Source organism: Rana temporaria, chromosome 1 (genome assembly GCF_905171775.1).
Source record: "Rana temporaria chromosome 1, aRanTem1.1, whole genome shotgun sequence".
Taxonomy (NCBI): Eukaryota; Metazoa; Chordata; class Amphibia; order Anura; family Ranidae; genus Rana; species Rana temporaria.
In genome coordinates this window covers 141,187,142-141,211,183 of record NC_053489.1, presented here as the reverse complement: position 1 = coordinate 141,211,183, position 24,042 = coordinate 141,187,142, and the positions used below count along the sequence as shown (strand labels likewise).

Below are 24,042 nucleotides of genomic sequence, written 5' to 3'. Positions count from 1 at the left end.
ATCCAGCCTGGAGATCGCAGGGGGAATAGAGATCTTCAAACGATTAATCGTACAGCTCTACTAAGCACTCCTGCTTTAACAAGGATAGAGATCATTTTAGCCTAGAGCTGCACGATTCTGGCAAAAATGAGAATCACTCATTTTTAGTTTAGAATAAAGATCATGATTCTCGCGGCGAAACATCATCTTTTACATTATACAAAAAAATTGGGCTAACTTTACTGTTTTGTTTCTCTTAAATTCATTAAAGTGTATTTTTTCCCAAAAAATTGTGTGTTTGAAAGACCGCTGCGCAAATACAGTGCGACATAAAATATTGCAACAACCGCCATTTTATTTTCTAGGGAGACACAGATTGCCGCTCCAGGCAGGTCTTGTTGGGTGCAATCTTCTTCTCAGGAACGGAGGGTGCTAGCAATGCACATAGCAAATAAGAACAAAAGATGATCGGGACAGCCGCACTCCAATCCAATGTAACTTTAATGTAAAAAAACTGGAAACAGGCACTACAAATCACAGCAACGGAACCTAGGACAGCTGACGCGTTTCACACTAACTTCAGTGTTTACTCATAGCTATGAGTAAACACTGAAGTTAGTGTGAAACGCGTCAGCTGTCCTAGGTTTTCCGTTGCTGTGACTTGTAGTGCCCGTTTCCAGTTTTTTACAATAAGCGTATAGTGACTGGTTAGTGCAAAAGTTATAGCGCCTACAAAATAAGGGACATAATTATGATATTTTTTATTATTTTTTTTTTTTACTAGGAATGGCGGCGATCTGCGATTTTTATTGGGACTGCGACATTATAGCGGACACATCGGACACTTTTGACACATTTTTGGGACCATTCACATTTATACAGTGAACAGTGCTATAAATATACATTGATTACTGTATAAATGTGACTGGCAGGGAAGGGGTTAACCACTAGGGGGCGGGGAAAGGGTTAAATATGTAGCCTAGTGAGTGTTCTAACTGTAGGGGGAGGGAGTGACTGGGGGAGGTGACCGATCTGTGTCCCTATGTACAAGGGACAAAACATCGGTCTCCTCTCCCTGACAGGACGTGGATCTCTATGTTTACACACAGAGATCCACGGTCCTGCTCAGTTACTGGGCAATCGCGGGTGCCCGGCGGCCATCGCGCCCGCCAGGCAATTGAGCTACCTTGCCGCCGTCAATTAACGGCGGCTGGTAGCTGAGTGGTTAAAGTTACGTTGGATTGGAGTGCGGCTGTCCTGATCATCTTCTATTCTTATTTTCTAGAGACTCTGTTAAAAAAAAAATATTTATAGCGCTTAGGGGTTCCAAGTAGTTTTCTAGCAAAAAATACTAATTGTAATTTGTAAGCAACAAGTGTCAGAAAAAGGTTTAGTCTTTAACTTATTTAAATTTATTGATCGAAGAACAAAATTAAATTTTTTTTATAGTCATCTCCGATGTTGAGATAAACTTGGCAGGCTGCCTGGATTTCTTTTTTTGTCAGCTGTCATAAGTGAGCAGAGAACTTTCTGAACTTATTACATAGAATTGGGGAAATGCTGTTTTAGGATCGGGAGGGGGGGGGGGGGGGGGGAGAATGGCAATTTCGATTCTTTAACGATCTATTGTGCAGGTCTATTTTAGTTAGCCATGTCAATATAGTTTTCTAATCTCATTTAACTCATCTGAAAATACCATTCACGTATTTTTAAATAAAGATGCCTATCCCAGTGTGTTAGCTTTGTGGATTCATAAAAATAACCTTCAAAATATATCAGCATTCTGTGACTTACAAAATATGGTTCCTCGAAAATTTGTTTTTTTTTGCACAAGATTTATATAGACAGACACTTCATAACATAAAATAGTACCTGAGGTTAGGCTGTTAGTGCAAAATACTTTTGTCTCCCAAAGGAACTCTGTCCCAAAGCAGCAACAACTGTTCCCCTATTTGTGGCTCCAGCTCCTAAAACACACAACATGGCAAACAATGTAATTTGCTAGACTATCAGTACACTGTGTTAATAGTCAGAAAATTCCTAAACTGCAAAAGATCCACACGTGAAAGTACTGGAATTGTGCTCCTATTAAACACTGAAAGGTGTTTTTGAAATGAACCTCTGAAATGAAAAATGAATACAGCATATTCCTCTATAGTGTGTACTTGCCTCAATCCAAATCAACCATCGTGGCTCCTCTCTTTTCTCCCTCCCTCTGCTACCTGCACAAGTCTCTTCTGGAACTCTAACTCTACACCAAGCAGTCCTGGGAAAAGCCCCCTCCCCCAGCACATAGAAAGTGACTGACCGCTTCCGCTGTGCATGTTAACTTATAAGACTGATGAGCAGGCAGTGTTCTTCTCTCCACTTAAAGCGGGGGTTCACCATACCTTACCATAAAATCAGGCATTGTAGCGCGAGCTACAGTATGCCTGTCCCGAATTTTTTACCCCCGTACTCACCTTGTTCTCGTAGATTGAAGATACCGGGGAATGGGCGTGCCTATGGAGACGGAGGATGATTGATGGCCGGCTCTGGCGCGTCACGCTTCTCCGGAAATAGCCGAAATAGGCTTGGTCTTCACGACGCGTGCGCATAGCCTGTGCGCAGGCGCCGTGAAGAGCCGAGACCTACTCCGGCTGTCTTCGGGGAGAGTGACGTGCCAGGGCCGGCCGTCAATCATCCTCCCTCTCCATAGGCACGCCCATTCCCCGCGGGAGCCGAAAAATACGATCTCCGATTGCAAGGTGAGTCCGGGGTTAAAAAAATCGGGACAGGCATATTGTAGCTCGCGCTACAATGCCTGTCTCGATGGTAAAATGTGTCGGGGGGGGGGGGGGTGAACTACCGCTTTAAGTCTCAGATTACACCAAATTCCCTGCTCTATACTATGTGGTGTGTGAGATCAGACCCCCTCCATCTGACTGCTCATAAAAAGCTTTTGATCTAAGTGTTTTAGAAGGCTGTTAGGGAGGAGAGAGGGCTGCAGATAAACAGAAGCAACTTATGTAAGAGGATTTGTTTCTTTGTGTATTATCTGACGCTTGCCATTTCAGTGTGCATACATAAGGGTTTACAATGACTATGTTTTTTATAACTTAGTACCTTCTTCAGTATTACAACAACTATCTCAGACATTATACTGGTGACACAAGGAGCATTCTTTAAACATATTGGAAGGATTATACTCCTGATGGACAGGTACTCCTGATGGACTAGTGGCGGGTACTCCTGATGGACTGGTGGCGGGTACTCCTGATGGACTGGTGGCGGGTACTCTGGTGGCGGGTACTCCTGATGGACAGGTACTCTGGTGAGAGGTGGCGTGTACTCTGGTGGCGGGTACTCCTGATGGACAGCTGGCGGGTGCTCTGGTGGCGGGTGCTCCTGATGGACTGGTGGCGGGTACTCTGGTGAGGTGTCGGGTACTCCTGATGGACTGGTGGCAGGTACTCCTGATGTACAGGTACTCCTGATGGACTGGTGGCGGGTACTCTGGTGGCGGGTACGCCTGATGACAGGTACTCTTTATTTAGAGGGGGCAATCTGGGCACAGTGGTACTTATGTAGTGTTTTACAGATGTGTAACTCACTGTTGCTGATCTCCTCCTCACACTGGATCTGTGTGTGAAGAGGAGAACGGCAATAGTAAGTTACACACACAGGCCCAGATTCTCAAAGCACTTGCGACGGCGTAGCGCCATGTACGCCGTCGTAAGTCCGAATGAGAGCCGTCGTATCTATGCGGCTGATTCTTAGAATCAGTTATGCATAAATTCGGCTAAGATACGAGCGGCGTAAGTCTTAGGGTGCATATTTACGCTGGCCGCTAGGTGGCGCTTCCATAGATTTCCGCGTCGAATATGCAAATGAGCTAGATACGCCGATTCACGAACGTACGTGCGCCCGGCATAGCAAGATACGTCGTTTACGTAAGACATACGCCGGCGTAAAGTTACCCCTCAAAGCAGGGGTAAGTCATGTTAGGTATGGACGTTGGAAAAGCGTCGTGTTTTACGTCGTTTGCGTAAGACGTCCGTGAATGGGGCTGGAGATAAGTTACGTTCACGTCGACTAGGCAATTGAGCGGGCGTAATTTAATTTGAAAATTCTACATAATACTGAGCATGCGCGTGCGCATGCGACGTTCGAAAAAAGCGTCATTTACGTGGGGTCCCCCTGTTCCTCATTTGATTTAGGCACACTTACGGCGGCAAAATTACGATACCCCGCCGTAACTTTAGACGCAAGTGCTTTGTGAATACAGCACTTGCCTCTCTAAGTTTCAGCCGCGTAGCGTAACTACGATACGCTACACCCGCCTACATTTACGCCGCTGACTGTGAATCTGGCCCACAGTGTTGTGTTTACATTTAGTGACCGTCTGTGATTAGACACAGCCGGTCACGTGGTATAGAGCCAATTTCATTGGCTCTTTACCCTGACCTGGGCTGTATCCATGTGAACAGCCTCAGCCCAGATCGCGGCACTGCGCGCCCTCAGGGGAGCGCGCGGGCACCGTGCACGCCGCTGCGCCGCTTTGCATTACCAGTAAGTTACCGGAAACACCGCCGCCCACCGCTACGATTCCCCCATCGGGGATCGGCTGTGTCCCGAGGGACACACCGGATCCCCAATCGCCGTGCACGCCGCTGCAGCTCTGCATTAGGAATCCGGTATGCTACACCGGAAGCTCCGCCGCTCCAGTACCCCCATCGGGGAGCGGCTGTGTCCCGAGGGACACACCGGATCCCTGATCGCCGCTCTGCGGCCCCGCAATAGCGGCGTAAAGCCGAGGACGTCATACAATGTCCACCCAGGATGGGAGATCCCATCTGTGGACGTCATATGACAATGGCTGGGTATTGAAGTGGTTAAAGCAAGCCTAAATTCTAGGCAAAGAAACAGGTTCTCTTTTTTTTTTTAGGGCTGTGCAAATTAACTTTTAATTAATCGATTAATCTTTAATTTTTTTGATCGATTAAAATTCTTTTGATTAGTACTCACCTCTGCGCCGGCTTCTGGGCCTTCAGGGAGTTCCGTCGGAGATCCAGTAACATCACGGACACCGGCGTGGCTTGCCATGTCCATCTGAAGGGCTCCTTTGCTGTGCCTTCATATCTGCATGCTGGCAGGATCTTACTATCTGCCACACGCAAGGGCTGTTGCACTTCCCTCTATCAACCTGGGATTCTACAACCATCCACTGGGAGTTGTGATAGTTCCCTTCATGGGACATCTACATGCCGACGGACTGATGTTAACCTCTCATCTGGATTCAGCAGTAGTATCGTTGTACACATTTTTATACCAGTATCATACTTAGCTACACGTTTTTATGACTGCTTTTGGTACCGTTTGGTATTACTCGCACCATTTTTTAAAGTTTATGTAGCTACATCGATTTTATCTCCAGTGCAATATTTATTTGGTTACCTACTTGAAGACTATAAAAGTTTTAATGCTATTCCCATCGAGCGTTGCCTTTGTGTGTTTTTTTTATCCTGCTATCTATTTTTCCAGTGGTTGGTAGCTGCACTGGGAATCAGCCTGCAAGGAGATCAGCTAAAAGTAGTTGGATCTGTATGTGCGTTATAATTAATCGAAATTAGTCGATTAATCGATTAATCGAACAGAAAATTTTTGATCAGTAACAGCCCTACTTTTTATTATAGGCACCATAGATAGGCAGAAGGCACTGCCAATGTACCCAAAAATTCTTGTTAATGTTTGGACTCTGAAAATCTAATATATGCCCAGTCTTTTCATTTGGATTTGTGCAGTCTGTGGGGCATCGGACAAGCCCCTGCTCACTTTCAGCACCCGAAGTTTAATCAGTGTGACCCAATTTAGGGCTTGGGGGCTGCAAACCCCTTATATCTGTCACGGCAAATATGGGAGATCTGAAGCACAATGATGGACAGTAATGCCCATCTATGAAACCCCACATAAAGTGATCTTGTTGCATTGACTGGTATGAGCAAAGTACTGCTATGTTTTAAAATATATTCATGTTAGAAATAAGTCTACAGTTTAATAAGCTTATATGCCATTATATTACAGATATTAGTTGCTGTGTCTACTAACTGGATAACAAGACAGCTATAAAGTTACCTGTCCATCACGACTTATCTGCACCTTCTTATTGTCATTCCATGGGTTCAGCAAGTGGTGAGCATACTGAAAAGGCAAGTTTTCCCTCCGTATCCATTCCACTTTAAAGACTCCCCCTAGACTTGTGGACCCCCACTCCTGGCTCTTTTCTCTGCCAATCTCTGAAAGCATTCTTGCAAATCCCTGCAAGAAAATAGAAGTTAAAAGGACAAATCCATGCAATGAGATATACGTATTCACAAATGACCGCGCAAATGTCCTTTATGGAAGAATATTCTCTATAAAATTTGTGTTTTTTTCACATACCACAATTAAACATATTGAATTTCTGAGGAAGACAGTGGTGGCCTGGATGTGGACCACCTCTTCAGAGGTTGCACTGACACAGGGACTAGGAGCTAGGGTTCCAGGGGTGGAAGGAACCCAAGGAGATTGGGGTTAAAAAAGAGGAAGCAGATGAAGGAAGTACCAGAGACCAAGTGTTAGTCTGTATAAGGGATGCTCTCTGCACCTTAATAATGCCTGATGGTCAAGTTATCCAAGGTCCTGCAAAGACGCATAAACAGCCCCCTACTTAATGTGGGGGATAGTCAATTTCTGACTAATAGTATGGTGGGTTCTTGGAGAGTCGGGTTCTGAGGGCCTGGGAGCACCCACTGTAGAAGTATATTAAAGAGAAGATTGGCACTCAGCCGACCTCTCCACAAAACTCTTGAGAGAAGTATGTATTTTTTGGCTAGACATACTTACCTCGGTGGATGCAGCATCTGTCCCTGGTGTCTCTGCACTGAGAACCGAGCCATCAAACACCAATGATGGCTTAGTTCTCACTCCTCCCTGAGGAGAGTGATACTGTCACTCAGCATCGCTTCTGCTCTACTTCTCATCGCTCAATGGTGCGCTGAACCGTGAAGGGGCAGGGAGCGGCCATCTGAGCGGCTTTCTGAAATGCTGAGACTGCCATCAATCAAGGTAGCTGGCGGATCCAGACTTGGAAGTCGAGATGATGGCCTGCCTCGACTGATGAAAACGGGTCACAGGAGTGCAAAACGAATTTCACGCTGCAAAAGGTGGCTACTTTGAAGAACCTAGAATATGAAATATATTTTCAGTTGTTTCACACTTTTTTGTTATGTATAATTCCACATGTGTTAATTCATCGTTTTGAAGCCTTCAGTGTGAATCTACAATTTTCATAGTCATGAAAATAAAGAAAACTCTTTGAATGAGAAGGTGTGTCCAAACTTTTGGTCTGTACTGTGTGTGTGTGTATATATATATATATATATATATATATATATATATATATATATATATATATATATATATATAATCTCCTGTGTGTGTGTGTGCGCAATATATATATATATATATATATATATATATATATATATATATATATATATATATACACACACATATACACACACATACACACACACACACTCCCAGATTCTCCACCTCTGAGCTGGTGCATCGGGAAGGGAGATATTTCAATGGAAGGGCTGTGAGATCTTCAGATCTCACTTTAATAAACTGTCCTGAGATAAGCGGTGATCATCAGGATCTCCGCTTATCACAGTTTATTAAATGGACACCAAAATGGAAGGTTTAGGCAGCTGTAGGGGGGCTCTAAAAGACCCAAGGCCAGAGTCAATAGGCTGATCCTCCAAGTGCAAAATAGCGTGCACTGCATCAACAAGGGTTGAAACTACCTCCAGAAAGAAGTAGTGAGGAATATTGATTGAAGTCAATGGAAGTAAAAATCCAGAACAAAAAAAAAAAAAAAAAATTTACACTATGGGGTAACTCTGCATTAAATATTGCTACTTCCATTTTTATTTGCTGAAAAATCTTACCTAACTTCTTACTCTTTTTTATAATGTTAAAGAAGGAGGTTTGGAAGTTAGGTTCACCAAATTTACCTTGTCTGTACTCTGCTGGCAGATCTTCATTATCAGTTGAAAACTAGGTATGTGCACATAAAAAAAATTATGTATGTGATTATCTGCAGTGTGTGAATAATAAAAGCTGCAAGCGTAAAGTGAAAAAAATCACTTAAGTATATATATAAAAGAAAAAAATGCTGCACAATCCCCAATGTTATGTCTATGAGTAAAAACCAATATCTATAATCTGATTTTCGATGTATTTTCTACAATCCCCTAAATAAAAAAATCAAACAATAAAACAGAAAAAATCCAAAGAATCGTGAATATAGTAGTCCCATAAAATGTGTGATATATATCACTCCAGAGTAAGTGTTGCAGAGACGTGCAGGTACTGTGTACAGGGCAAAACCCATAGGCCTGCCGTCATAATGATGTTATAAGGATACATTTATTCTACACGCTCACCTTCCAGTGTGTTACTTCCCATTTGGTATGAGAATGGTAAGACACAGGAGCAGCACTGTGGTTATAGGAGAGTCATGACATGAAGGTAAAGACTCTTTCTACAACCAAATCTATTTTCACCTGTGCCAACTGTATTGGAGATAGCGGCTCGGGAGTGAGCTGGCAGGTGCATCCCCACAGGAAGCAGCTTCCTGTGTGGGGTGTACAAAGAAGAGAAGGAGCCGAGAGCATTGGTGGGGACCCTAAAAGTGCAGATTAAAGGCTGTTCTGTGAAATACCATTGCACACAGCAGGTAAGTGTAATATGCTTGTTTCTTTTTATAAAAGCACAGAAAACTCCATGTTAGTCTTGAATGGTATGAATAAGTGTGCATGTGTTGCCTATGGACAGTAAACTATACATATACCAACCTGAAAATGTCCAGATCCCTGAACAGAAAACACCAGATACACCGCACTGCTCTCCCAGAATGCTCTGTTCAGTTTGCGCTCATTACTTGGGGTGGTGGACCAAATTCCCTTTTGCTGGGAGATCTCAAGATTTCTCAGGTTGCTGCTCTTCATTATAAAGTAATGCACCGATACATTTGGACGTGATGGAGACTTTGAAGACAGGAAGACATTAAAAAATAATAAATATTCTTTTAAACATGTAATGGCTATTGGCATACATCGGGTCTATAACAACGCATGAAAGCCTTCAATCAAAACCATTATAAAATTGTTTTCTTGCTTTTGCAACTGTCAAAGGCTGGCTGCATGTAAATGTAAATTATCCACACTACTTTATTATTAGTAACATATCAGATGAGTTCAACATTTCAGTTTAGGGGCATTATTTTTAAAAGTTAAACAGAATGGGGAAAACGAAAGAGTGGTGCAGGCAAAAAGTCTGCACCACTCTTCTAAACTTGGAAAACAGAGCAGGTGCTGCGTCTAACAAAAGGGATGCAAGCACCTTTGTTAATTAGGAGTATCTGCCGTGACAGTGACAGACAGGGCAAAAAGGAGCTTTGCAGGAGCTGCATGCTTCAGTTCCTCTGCCCACCATGTTCCCACGCAGCTGAGTGCAGGAGGGAGCAGGAGGGTTGTTAACTGCAGTCTCAGATGATGCAGTGTGATCATTGTATGAGCAGAGAGAGGGATGTTAGCTATCTGCTCACAGTACACATCCCATACGCCAGGTCCAACTCTTTTTTTTATTAGAAGCAAATTCTGAACCAGTTTCTATTTCACTCTGAAACAAGTTGACCTGTGCATGCCACACATGCCCATTTCCTGCCTCATGAATGTGTCTATAATCTTTAATTCTTTAATTTTGTTTCATTGTACAACTAACCCTGCAAGAATGATAACTGGAAGATTAGATATCAATTTTTTTCAATACAGTTTTCATTCTTGCTTTTAAATGTTAAAATTATATTACAGATCTAGTTCAGTTCTCAATCGTCCAATAAAAAAGAAAACCCCAACAAAAATTTTAAAATGTATCTTTTACACAAAAAAAAAAACAACCTAGCTGCAGTTTCACGTTAAGGCATTCCACATATTAAGGTATGAATTATATAAAGGGATGGTGTGATATACTGCTATAATGCAACATATAGTTTACTTTTTACTTGGCATGTCACAAAATGATACTTCATTTAACCTTGTAACGTGTTGTGCCGCTTAAAGATGCAGACATGTTGCATTTTTTTGCAGCGCTCACCCAACGCACCTGTATGGTTTAAACAGGGCACATAGAATAGGATTTCTGTATCATTATTAATGCACCTGGAGTGAACACACCCTAATAAGCCTACAGCTCGGGTGTCTTGATTTACATGGTAGGGCACACGATGTACCTACCAATCAAAAACTGAATACAAATAAAATTATGTCAACAATACTGTCTGTCCCATCTCTCAGAATACAGCCCGGCAGAGATCTACAGATCAGCCTCTGCAATTGCCCAGCCCCTTACCTTTACAGAGGAGGGTGAGGACGGGCTTTTACAGGGACTGGTGCAGCTAATACTTTCAAGTAACTTCCCCAACATCTGCTCCGATCTATCTTCATGGTGTTTTGGGAGTAAACCCACTTTCTCTTTATTTTTAGTCTGCAGGGTTAACCCTGGAGGAGGAGACTTCACATTTGTTCTGCAAAATAAAAAAAATAAACTGTAAAGAAAATGGCTGCAAAAATCAATGAATGGGATCAAAACGATTCAAGCTAGGAGTCTGTTTCTATTTTCACATCGAACAGAATGGAAAACCTAGTTTTGCAAGGCTCTCGAGTTCAAACCTGCACTGTACAAATCACAGCTAGACTATGATTGGTTACTAGAGGCAAAAATCTATTTTGTCAGATAGGGTAACTACTCAAAAGTAGGGTAACTACTCAAAAGTAGCATTTCACTTACAGACACTCATGCGGCAAACTCTAAAGCTCAATAGAAGAGGGGCTTTTTGATATTTCCTAAAGCAGGATTGAAGCTCTAGGCATAGATATCTTCCCAACATTATTCCAGAGCACTATAAGAAACTATTAAGAGATTGAACTCATCCTCTTAAGGACACACAGCAGTGTGGTGGGTTGTCTTCTTTGGTCATCTCCCAGTGGTGGGCAGTTCTGTTGATGTAAGGTGCAGCCCTGACAGGACAACATAAGTGCAGATTTTTATCAGTATACAGAGTACATGGTGCTGCAGTGCCCCCCATCCCCTTGCATGGAGGAAACAGAGCCATTATGCCTGCACTCTTAGTCTCGACTCGGTCTTCTGGGTTGAAGGACGCTGGTCAGGCATGGTTTTAAGGCATTGCCGCTGCAATAATTTAAACCTACAAAGAGGCATGAATTTTGTTTTTAGCCTGGAGTAGGGCAATAAAAACACTTATATTTTACATTTTATTTATTTTTTAACCAATAAACTGAGTAGCTGCAGTAGGACTGATGCACAGAACCAACCACCAACACAGATGACCGTAGAATGGAAAATATGTTCCATCAGTGATTTGTAAAGCCGTAAATAGTATTTATTGCTCATACATCACAGGACCCAGAGCCTTAATTACGTAATGGGTTATGTAGTCACCACAGGTAATTAGACACTGGTTAACGCAATTAGAATTGAGTTCCTCCTCTATATAACCCCTCCCAAATGGAGAGTACCTCAGCTTTTCGCCAGTGTCTAAGGTGGTTAGTCATGTTGAACATGTGCTAAGAAGAAAAAGCTCTTTTGATGGTCTTTCTGCGGAGGCCTAGGAGCTATAACCGCATCCATACCCCAGGCCGATATAAAAAGCCTAAGATGGGTGGTACCCGGGCCTTGTGTAAAGAAGAAAGGAGGTTTGCCTGTAATGTCTCTCTGCGGAGGTCTGGGCTCCAGACTTTGATGTACCAATGCAACTGTGGCACGAAACGTTTGTCAGTCTTCTACAGGTCCAGGTATGAGGTTTCTCTAATGGAACCCTTGATAAACCTGGAAGTTAGCACAACTTGCCCGCCGTGATGGGTGAAAGCTGGAACTACTTTTTAGTAGCTTTCCTGCAGCGTGGATAAGGTAAGAGGATAATTTATTTTAATATCTTCTGTGAGTAGGATGTCTTTCCTGGTTTTCACCACTGGAGGGGGTAAGTGCATACCTGGTGTATTCTTACATGGCCAGGACAAGCTCAATGAAGTCGGTCAATTAAAACGCCACTCACCTCCTCCGCTGCAGGGTCTGCCACAAACGCATACAGGGACCCCCCCCCCCAGTGATCTCTCCCCCTTCTCTTCGCCCTGAGCGCTACTATGACAATCGGCGCGAGCCGGGAGCGCGCTTTATGCTGTCTAATGGGCAGATGGAGAGGGCCGTGGTTGCTCGTGCGCAGACACGACGCACCTGTGTGTAGGCGCCAAGTGGCTGATTTAAAGCCCAGCACGCCAGAAGCCTTCTGTAAGCGGCATGGACAACAAGCTGTGGGCTGTAAGCATCCCAGGCAAATTTAAGACTCCTACTCTGCATCCGGTTGTGCAGTGAGCTGATTTGTGTATTGTAAGACTATAGCACAACAGTGATTGCTTTTATTTGTGGATAGTACCTTTGCTTTGCAGTAAGGACTATGTTCCCGAGAAGAGGTACTAGTGTTGAAACAACATGGTATAAGATCATAATTCTGGAAGTTACAGTCAAAGCTTTGTAGCATATCAGAATTTGCATAGACTATTTTTTTATCAATCTGGTCTGAGGATGATACCCTTAACAAATATAGGTAACTTATCCTGGTCAGATCATGCTGCGATATATATAGAACTTAGGATAGTTGATTATAAAAAACAACTGGGATATGGAGACTGAATGATAATTTAATAAAAAATAAAGAATGTGAAAAGGATATACGACAAGTTGCAAGGGAATTTTTGCTAGACCATGAGAACGATGATACCTCAATCCCTATATAATGGGAAACACTTAAATGTGTGCTACGGGGAATCTTCATCAAGCACGGATCTACGCTGAAAAAAGATAAAGAGCAGAAGCTTAGACGCTCACTTCACAGTGGGCATTTGGTGCCTAATTAAGCTAAAAAATCAATCAATCAATCAAGCAATCCCAATTAAGGAGGGAAATTATAAAATTGGAAAATAAACATAAAAAAAAAACACTCTTAAAAAAGGGGATACAATTACATTAAAAGAAAAACAATTACAGCTTCAACACTTGCTTGATGAGGATTCCCTTCGGGCGAGAGATAAGAATAAAACACAATGGTACCTTCAGGGTAATCCAACAGGGAATTTATTAGCATGAACCTTAAAAAACCAACAATCCGTAACCTCCATAGTTAACATTTTTAAAACAAATGGAGAGATGACATATGATCCTACTGAAAACTCAAAAACATTCCATACATATTATTCTAAATTGTATAATTTAAACCAGGGATATGCAATTAGCAGACCTCCAGCTGTTGCAGAACTGCAAGTCCCATGAGGCATAGCAAGACTGACAGCCACAAGCATGACACTCAGAGGCAGAGGCATGATGGGACTTGTAGTTTTGCAACAGCTGGAGGTCTGCTAATTGCATATCTCTGATTTAAACTACCAACAAGAAAATAAAGAGGAGGATAAGAAAAAGAAGAGATTCGTGCATATATAAAGGATACAGCTCTACCAGTATTTGAGAGAAATAACAAAGGAACTGGAAAAAGAAATATCAACAGAGGAGATCCAACAAGCTATCGCTGGACTGGTCCTGGGCAAAAGCCCCAGGCCGGATGGGTATACCTCCAGATTTTATAAATCATTCCAAGATATATTGATCCCCATCCTTAAGAAAACATTTAATTCTATATCTAGAACACAAATTTTTACATCAAAAAGTATGGAAGCTCACATAATGTTGATACCAAAACCCGAGAAAGACCACCCATTATGTAGTAATTACCGACCCATTTCTTTGACAAATATTGATATAAGATTATATTCAAAAGATAATAATCGAATAGATTAACACCTATATTACCAGAACATATAAATATAAATCAAACAGGCTTTATAAAAGGAAGTGAAACAAGCGACAATATTATAAAAAACTTGTATGCTGGTAGAATATGCACAGACGGCTGCCATCCCGACCTGTCTTATCTATTGATGCCGAAAAAGAGTTTGAAAGGGTTGGATGGCAGTTCCTGGAGGAAACATTAATGCAAATAGGAATGGGCCCAAAAATGCTCAGTAGGATTGTCACATTGTATTCCAAATCACGGGCAAAAATTAGAACAAATGGAATGCTAGCAGAGTATACAGAAATTTTTAATGGAACCCGACAGGGATGTCCATTGTCTCCCTTATTATATATACTAGTGATGGAACATCTTACACAAGCAATAAGAAAAAATAAAGATATACAAGAAATCTGTGTTAAAGATAAAGAATACAAAACAGCAGTATATGCAGGTGACTTACTAATCTATGTAACTAATCCAATTATTACAATAACAAATTTAATAAAAGAATTTAAACGATTTGGGGAATCAAGTAATTTTAAAGTAAAATAAATCTGAAATGCTAAATGTATCATAAATACAAAAGACTCAATCACGATTACAAAATGATTTTCCATTTAAATGGCAACGGGTGGCAATTAAGTATTTGGGAATTTAAAACCCGAGAGACCTGAACAAACTACAAGAATTGAATCATAATGCGACAATCCGAAAAGTAATACAATTATTACAAAAATATGAAAAGGTAACATATTCATGAATGGGAAGGATTAACATAGTAAAAATGGATATATTACCAAAACTATGATACATCTTTCAAACAATTCCTTTAATTATCCCCAACAAAAGTAAAGATTGAATTAAGGAAAAGCAATAGGAAGTTTTATATGGGGTCACAAAACCCCAAGAATTAAAAGAGAAATATTAATTAGAACTGAGGATAAAGGGGCACTAGCATTACCAGATTTTTCAATATATTTACAAGCTGCTTCTCTAAATAGGATCGTAGATTGGCACCATAATACGGAGGATAAGCAATGGGTTAAACTAGAACAAGACATCGTAGGAATCCAACTTAAAGCCCTCCCCTGGATAAAACCTCACTTAAGACTTAGAAATAAAAAAAATAACAATTTGTGCAAGAGCTACATTAAAAATATGGGACGCAGAATTAAAAAAGGGGAAATTATCTACCATGATGGGACCAATGACCCAGTTGTTCTCCAACCCAGAGTTTCCACCAGCTTTAGCAACCACAGAATACTTAAATTCTCCTCTTACCTCCTTTTGACGGCTGCAGGAGGAAAATAGAGAGGATTGGTTGCTTTATATGCCACCCCCACTGCCCCTTTTCTATACACTGCAATTGCAACCCCTGTACATACGCCCCCTGTCCTTTCCATCCTGGAACAAATCCTCTGCAGCGCAAACGCTCTTTATCCCCCTTCCCAGCACAACACCCCTCCAGCGGGGCACAAATGCCCCCTCCCTCCAATGTTTCAGAGTGGGCACCAGGGGCATCTCTTACAGGGTGCTAGGAGTCCCAGATGCTGCAATTGCCCCCTTTGAGACACATGGCACCCCTTTGATTGGAGGGGGTAAGAGGATAATTCAGTTCGCATGCGTTGCGCTATACAAGTCATTAATTCATTCATTCATATATGCTGGAGGGTGCTTTGGGAGGGGACAGGACTTACAAGGTGTGGTGTCAAATCTGACTCCCCCAGCACCCTGTCCTCTGCTTTCCCAAAGCACCCCCCAGCACATATCCTCTTACCCCCCACTCATCACGCCTCCAGGTGTATTTACATTGAACACCCCCCCCCCCAGTTACTATTGTTTCCCTCCTCTGAATACATACAAACACACAGACCTCAGCAGCGCAGCTCATCCAGTTCTATACTCCACCTCCCCGGCTCCTCCTGTCTGTGTATGTACAGGAGAACATCTGAGCCAAGAAGGAGGAGCTGGCATCAGTGAAGTCAGAGGTGTGCAGCCAGTCAGCAGGGAGACATGCCGGCTGCCACAGAGGGGACACGGAGCACTCTGCAAGAGATGTGGAGCTGATGTCATGAGTGCCCACACTGGCAAACCCTGTTAGCCAGAGAACTGGAGCTCTGTCCTGGAGCTTGCTCCCCGGCACTGTGCTCCGGGAATTCGCACATCCCGTCTAAAATGGATTTTGCTGGGGGAGAGCACCATGCCTCTGGTGCTCCTGGAAAGACATACAAAAAAACCTTCTCGACACTGTCAAGGCATGCATTTTTCTTAAAGGGAAATCACCACAAGCTCCTACCATCGGGATGTGGCTCAAAAAAGTAGAGGAAATAATCAAATTTGAGGACCTTATCCTTTCAGCACGTCATCATCAAGAACGCTACTCCAAAACTTGGTCGCTCTGGAACATGTTAATCTTTTCGGATGAAGCCCCGCTCCCTTTTTGAAGGTGACCCTGTAGACTAAATTTGCCCTAGTGTAACTCTGGGCACATTTGGTGCTTTTGAATACCAGTCATGCAATTTGTTTACTGCCTGTGTGATTCGCGATATCACATTTTATTCCCCCCCCCCCCCCCATTTTAAGACTAATTTTTTCTCTTCCTGTTCTCTAATATTTTCCCTTCTGGTCCATATCTTTATGGCTCAATGGTACTTATTTTTATATAAAAGTTTGAAAAAGATTGATTAGGTCTGCTAACAGGTGCTCATCCTGCCAAGCAATTAATCATGGCTATGACCTGTTCTAGCTCTGTCCGGTTTCAAAGATACACATCCCGATGTCGTGCTTCGAAATATGAAGGACAGCACGGACATAAAGAGAGCACCATGTTTTTTGTGTTTTTATTGCTCGAGTTCCAGCAATAACAATGTGTTGTGCTGTACTGTATGTCAGTGTGTTCATATCATGCTGCTATGTTGCCTTGGACCATGTTCTTAGATTAAATAAAAAATGTGAAAAAAATAAATGAAAGGTGCGCCACATCCCATGTTAATGGAAACTTATAAGGGTTTCTGGACATTTTTTTGCACCCCGTAGATCACAAAAACAATGCAATATACAAAACCGAATTATAATAGTAATTTTGTCCATTTTGTATACGTTTAGTTTATAAAATTCCTCCTGGGAGGTGGGCTTCTGTGAAGCATGTTGACGACAAGGATGGTGGAACTCCGCTTGTAATATATGCAGTGAGATCAGTGACTGTTACTGATCATCAGCGATTTGGGAGTTGTTCTTCCCGTTATATGGATGTATATGCGTATTTTATTCTAGCCTGCTGTTTTTAAGATGGTTATTCAATACATTTCTATATTATATTGTTGTTGTGATCTATTTGTTTCCAGTGTTTAAGAAACACCACCTAAATAAAATTCTATGCTAAGAAAATGTCACAGATGCAGTAAGGGTTTGTTTGCATATTGCGTTGCATTGATCTCTATGGATATATGTATGTAGGCTAAACGCAAGCGTACATAGGAAAAAAAAGTGTTTTCTATAAGTCCTGTTCGCACCATATACAGTACAGACCAAAAGTTTGCACACCTTCTCATTCAAAGAGTTTTCTTTATGTTCACGACTATGAAAATTGTAGATTCACACTGAAAGGAAGACTAAAGGTTCGTTTTTTATTAGATCAATTGATTGCTGTAAGCTAGAGCATTTAAACATCACTTACCTCGTTTTTCCTTTTAACTTCAAAAATACAGTAATCCAGGTTTGAAAATGCCATTTCCTGTCTCTCCTCTTCTTGCTTTCCACCAGCATCTGAGCCGTTTTGCATGGTGGAAAGCAGAATGTGCTCACCCCCTCCCTATGACTACAGCCCTGCGTGAAGATGCTCTCTTATCCCTCACAGGCATGGAGGCTAAGCCTAATGGGAACTGTAGCTCCCATTAGGCCGTGACGTAGCAAGAATGAATGCGCACCGCAAACCAGGAAGTCAGTGAGAATAACGATTCAGGAGTGCTGGATGTGAATAAAACGGCTCGATTTCAACAAGTATCAAACTAGTTATAATGCAAAACATTACTTTTTACTTTATCAGCTACTATCAGACTTTAATTTAAGAGGAAAATATTTTTGTCTTTACAACCCCTACTGAAGGCTTTAAAACTATGAATTAACACATGTGGAATTATATATAACAAAAAAGTGTGAAACAGAAAATATATTTCATATTCTAGGTTCTTCAAAGTAGCCACCTTTTGCAGCAGACACATCACTAGAACTGTTAAGAGGAGACTGTGTGAATCAGGTCTTCATGGTAGAATATCTGCTAGGAAACCACTGCTAAAGAAAGGCAACAAGCAGAAGAGACTTGTTTGGGCTAAAGAACACAAGGAATGGACATTAGACCAGTGGAAATCTGTGCTTTGGTCTGATGAGTCCAAACTTGAGATCTTTGGTTCCAACCCCTGTGTCTTTGTGCGACGCAGAAAAGGTAAACGGATGGACTCTACATGCCTGGTTCCCACCGTGAAGCATGGAGGAGGAGGTGTGATGGTGTGGGGGTGCTTTGCTGGTGACACTGTTGGGGATTTATTCAAAATTGAAGGCATACTGAACCAGCATGGCTACCACAGCATCTTGCAGCGGCATGCTATTCCATCCGGTCTGCGTTTAGTTGGACCATCATTTATTTTTCAACAGGACAATGACCCCAAACACACCTCCAGGCTGTGTAAGGGCTATTTGACCAAGAAGGAGAGTGATGGGGTGCTACCTCTTGAAGCTCATCAAGAGAATGCCAAGAGTGTGCCAAGCAGTAATCAAAGCAAAAGGTGGTTACTTTGAAGAACCTAGAATATGAAATATATTTTCAGTTGTTTTACACTTTTTTGTTATGTTTAATTCCACATGTGTTAATTCATAGTTTTGATGCCTTCAGTGTGAATCTACAATTTTCATAGTCATGAAAATAAAGAAAACTCTTTGAATGAGAAGGTGTGTCCAAACTTTTGGTCTGTAGTGTATGTGAAGTGGTGTTTGTGCGTAAAAATGCAGCATGTATGTATTTTTATGCAGCGCAGCTCAGCACATGTCATCGCACTACATGACAGGGTTAAAGGAAGTGTCATTTTGTGACACTTCAACTATTAAAAAAAAAAAAGGGGGGGGGGACAAACAAACAGTGTTAATAGCAGTAACAATGCATTGCCCATCACTACCTCTACAAAACGTACCCCAGCATGCATATTAGCATAAGGACTGGTGTGAATTAGCCATAAGACTATATTCTAATGTAGCAATAAAGCAGATAGAATACCTGTCCAGTTTTGGAAGGTCATCAGAAAAGTCAGCATCTGAGCTCCTCCGACTATTACTGTTCTTCCAGGAACATGACACAGAAAGCTCTTCAGAAGATATTGGCCTTGGTCTCTGCCCAATTCCAGAGGGCTGACGTAAACCAGCAGCCTGCTCTTCAGTGCTCAGCACAGCGATCACAGTTCGTATGGTGGCCTCATCCGCTTGTGTCCATGGCTTTGAGGGTGCCCGCATTCTCTTCAGAAACAAAATGTGCCACTTCTGCCGCAGCTGTAGCAAGAGTCCAGCAGCCTAGCAAATACAAGAAGTGGTGTAAAAACAAAAAGCCATTAAAAAAAAAAAAAAAACATGAATCGCTTTACGTTACCTGCATTTGTTATTTTGTCTTATGATTCTCATCAAAATGTTACCCCTTTAAATATAACACTGGTGTAGCTATGGCTAAAACTTTTTTTTTTGGATAGAGTTAGTACGGGATAAAGGAGGTTATATTATTTGCTATGTGTATACTATTGGGGAAATTTACCTTAAATTCCTCTCCCAGAAATGCAACAGTAAAAGCATTTTGACACTGAGCAGCGCCAGGCGTCGGTGGTAAAGCGCTGCCATTTTTAGCAGCGCTTTACCGCTTCTGCTGCGCTTTTCGGCTTTTAACCCTTGCCATTGGCCGGAAAAGGGTTAAAATAGCCTGCTTTTTTTATTTCAATGGGCAGGGGCACTTTAGGGGTGGTGTATACACCGCTCCTACAGCGCCTCAAAGATGCTGCTTGCAGGACATTTTGGAGCGTCCTGCCAGCACACTGCTCCAGTGTGAAAGCCCTCAGGCTTTTACAATGGAGTGAAAGGAGAGGCGCTTTACTGGTGCTATTTTTAGCGCTATAGCACCTGTAAAGCGCCTTAGTGTGAAAGGGGTCTAAGTTCAAAAAAATCTTCCAAAGCGAAGGGAATGTCCCTCTTAAAGCGGTTGTAAACCCGCATATACAATTTTTTTTTTTACACCTGCAAGGCAAAAGCCATAATGAGCTAGTATGCACCGCATACTAGCTCATTATGAAATACTTACCTCGGAACGAGGAGAAGAGAACTTACCTAGTCCACGCCGAGCGAGATGTCATCTTGACTCAGCGTGTCTTCCGGGTATCGCCGCTTCAGCGCTGTGATTGGCTGGAGCGGCGATGAAATCACTCCCGCGCATGCGTGCAGCCCTTCAGCCGAGGATCCCCCCTGCGCATGAGCTGCTGCAATCAGCGGCGCATTGCGAGGGGAATATCTCCTAAACCGTACAGGTTTAGGAGAAATTCTTTATACCTACAGGTAAGCCTTATTATAGGCTTACCTGTAGGTAAAAGTCAAAAAGTGGGGTTTACAACCACTTTAAGCAGTTGTTCCTGGAACAGGCGTCGCCATTCGAAGACTTTCCCTTACCCCTTGTTCTAGAGACAAACGCTAACATTTTGTATCATCCTTCACATTCTTTCGTGACAGGTATAAATCTCCCCAATGAAAAGATAGACGGCAATAAAAACTTTGTTCACTTTATTGAAAACATTAATAAAGAAATATTGAAATAAAAAACTTTACAAGGGTTCTGACCATTCCCATTCTATCCAACATTTAAAAATGTTCCTTTAACCACTTAAGGACCTTGCCTGTTTTTCAGACTCGGTGTTTACAAGTTTATAACAGTTTTTTTTGCTAGAAAATTACTTAAAACCCCCAAACATTATATATACATTTTTTCTAACATCCTAGAGAATAAAAATGTAGGTCATTGCAATACTTTTTGTCACACCCTATTTGCGCAGCGGTCTTACAAGCGCACTTGTTTTGGAAAAAATTCACTTATTTTAATTTGAAAAAAATAAGACAACAGTAAAGTTAGCCCATTTTTTTAATATTGTGAAAGATAATGTTAAGCCGAGTAAAATGATACCCAACATGTCATGCTTCAAAATTGCGCCCGCTCGTGGAATGGCGTCAAACTTTTACATTTAAAAATCTTCATAGGTGACGTTTAAAAAATTCTATAGATTGCATCTTTTGAGTTAGAGGAGGTCTAGGGCTAGAATTATTGCTCTCGCTCCAACGATTGCGGCAATACCTCACTTGTGCGGTTTGAACACCATTTTCATATGCGGGCGCTACTAACGTATGCGTTCGTTTATGTGCACAAGCTCAACGGGAAGCTTTAAAAAATTGCTTTTTTTGTTTTCTTATTTATTTTAATTGGTTTTATTAATTTTTACACTGTTTAAAAAAAAAAAATAAATGGGTCACTTTTATTCCTATTACAAGGATTGTAAACATCCCTTGTAATAGAAAAAAGCATGACATGTCCTCTTAACCACTTCAGCCCCGGACCATTTTGCTGGTCAATGACCAGGCTACTTTTTGCGATTCAGCACTGCGTCGCGTTAAATGACAATTGCGCGGTCGTACGACGTGGCTCCCAAACAAAATTGGTGTCTTTTTTTTCTTACAAATAGAGCTTTCTTTTGGTGGCATTTGATCACCTCTGCGTTTTTTTTGGCGCTATAAACAAAAATAGAGCGACAATTTAGACAAAAAAAATTATAATTTTTACGTTTTGCTTTAATAAATATCACCCAACAATATATAAAATATATAAAAATTTTCCTCAGTTTAGGCCGATACGTATTCTACATATTTTTCGTAAAAAAAAAAAAAAAAAATCGCAATAAGCATTTGATTGGTTTGCGCAAAAATTATAGCGTCTACAAAATAGGGGAAAGTTTTATGGAATTGTTATTAGTATTTTTTTTTTTTTACTAGTAATGGCGGTGATCTGCGATTTTTTTCGGTACTGCGACCTTATGGCGGACACCATAAGAAGATTTAATAGATGGAAAGTTAAAAAATTTCCTGAAGGTCCGCTTTAAATACATTGAGAAACGATAGCATTAGTATTCATGTTAAAAATACCAATTGCACATTTGCAGGTGTATCTCTAGGTAAAACCTTTATTTTACGTTTTGGATAGAATAGGAAGGTCATTGCTGCCTTCACAAAACCAACAAGTGTGTGATCGTTAATTTTAACATTAAATATTTAACCAATGCTACTACTGCTCAATAAAATATATTTGAAGGCAAAAAAATGTTTTTGTTTTGGGTACATTGGGAGAGGATAAGACCATCTGACAAGTTTTTAATGAGTCCCTGCTGGGGAGATTCAACCCTCTATATGTCCTGCTGACCACTGGCACGGAGACTTGAGAGTTTAAATAAAAAAAATTAAGTTATCACCACAGCAAGAGGAGAGCGTAAATTATTGAATGGGGGAAAATGTCTAGGTGACAACTGCATAAGATGAGATGCAAAATTTCATTCACATTGGGGAGATTTTTTCATTTTCTGTTGCGTCCATAGGACAGAGCAAAAAATAAACAAACATAAGTGTTTTAACTCCAAAGTTAACATACTGTGGAGCTGTGGTTCTCAACCTGTGGGTCGGGACCCCCCTTTAGGGGTCGAATGATGATTTGCCAGGGGGTCATCGTATCCTGGGCTATCCCTGAAGCCCTCACCACTCTCCCAGCCTTTTTGCGGCTGTCCTTGGAGCCTGTTGCCGCCCAGCTGAACAGTTCCTGGAGCCCGCGGCTGACCACTCAGCCTCTTTGCAGCCACCTGTTCAGTTCACATCATGGCTGGGGGGGGGGGGGCAGAGACTAGTGGTCAGCTGACACGTGAGGAATGTGAAGTGGGAGGGGCTGGAGGAGACCCAATCTACTGATTTGGGCATAGGTGTCACTGCTACGAGACACCACAAAGTAGGGGACATAGTGAACAACACTACCTGTTATTATAGTTGCCATTAAAAATCCCCAGTACAGTTCTCAGATCAGCAGATGACCTTGATCAAGAGCACCTAAGATGGCTGTTTAGAACTCCCCCCAGCACTGCCACTCATCCCATTACCCACCAGCACTGCCACTCATCCCATTCCACCCACCAAGGAGTAAGAGAAGGAATAAAAATAGAGAATACATGGAAATGAGAGGAAAAGAGGGGAACAAACAAAGAAAAAGGAAGAGAAAGAATAAGAAAGAACAAGACAGACGTCTAGAGAGAGGGATGGGAGGGGAACAAGAAATTAGGATAGAGAGAGATAAAACGAAAAGAAAGGAGAAAAAAAGAGAGAGTGGTACATCCTAAAATGTAGCAGAAGGGGTTTTAATACTGTACGAGTGGAAGAGACTTAGGGAGCGTTAAATGTCCATGGGTTAGAGGCGCAAACTACTTGTCATGGAACCTACGCTACGAAAATAGTTTTACTGTTAGGGGTCCCCACAACTTGGGAAATTTTATCAAGGGGTCCCGACACTAGGAAGGTTGAGAACCACTGCTGTAGAGCAAGGTTTCTCAACTCACGTCCTCAAGTACCCCCAACAGGTCATGTTTTCAGGCTTGTCATTATTTTGTACAGGTGATTTGGTCTGCCTTAGCAATTACCACAGCTGTTTCATCTGTGGGAAATCCTGAAAACATGACCTGTTGGAGGTTCTTGAGGACTGGAGTTGAGAAACATGGCTTTAGAGTATATACATAATAAAACAAAAAACACTTTTTTTAATCATATAAATACCAAAAGCGCACAATGAAAATGCTACAAACATGCTTTAGGGTCCTGATGCCCTATTGCTCAATGTGTGGTTCAGCTGTGCTCCAGACTTCAGTGCATAAACAAAGAAAAAGATTACTTAACCAGAGAGGAATGTCTCAACAGGACAGAGGACCTTGAGAACAATGTTCTGGTAGAAGGAAGACAATAAAAAATAAAGACTCTAAGCCCTCGTTCACATTAAAGCGACTTGTCATGCGATTTGATAG

At 41.7% G+C, this 24,042-nt stretch overlaps 1 protein-coding gene across 3 annotated transcripts in view; it reads right to left on the bottom strand.

The window, feature by feature from the left end:
* YTHDC2 (YTH domain containing 2) overlaps positions 1-24,042 on the bottom strand; it is a 315,708-nt gene that overhangs the window by 36,948 nt on the left and 254,718 nt on the right. For all 3 annotated transcript variants that reach the window (XM_040343611.1, XM_040343620.1, XM_040343628.1), the window contains 5 exons: positions 19,194-19,483; positions 10,417-10,591; positions 8,862-9,053; positions 6,094-6,276; positions 1,852-1,946 (listed from right to left, as the gene is read on the bottom strand). In XM_040343611.1, coding sequence (XP_040199545.1) covers positions 1,866-1,946; positions 6,094-6,276; positions 8,862-9,053; positions 10,417-10,591; positions 19,194-19,483 — 921 coding nt within the window. In that variant the 3' untranslated portion in view covers positions 1,852-1,865. The remainder of the gene's footprint in view (positions 1-1,851; positions 1,947-6,093; positions 6,277-8,861; positions 9,054-10,416; positions 10,592-19,193; positions 19,484-24,042) is intronic.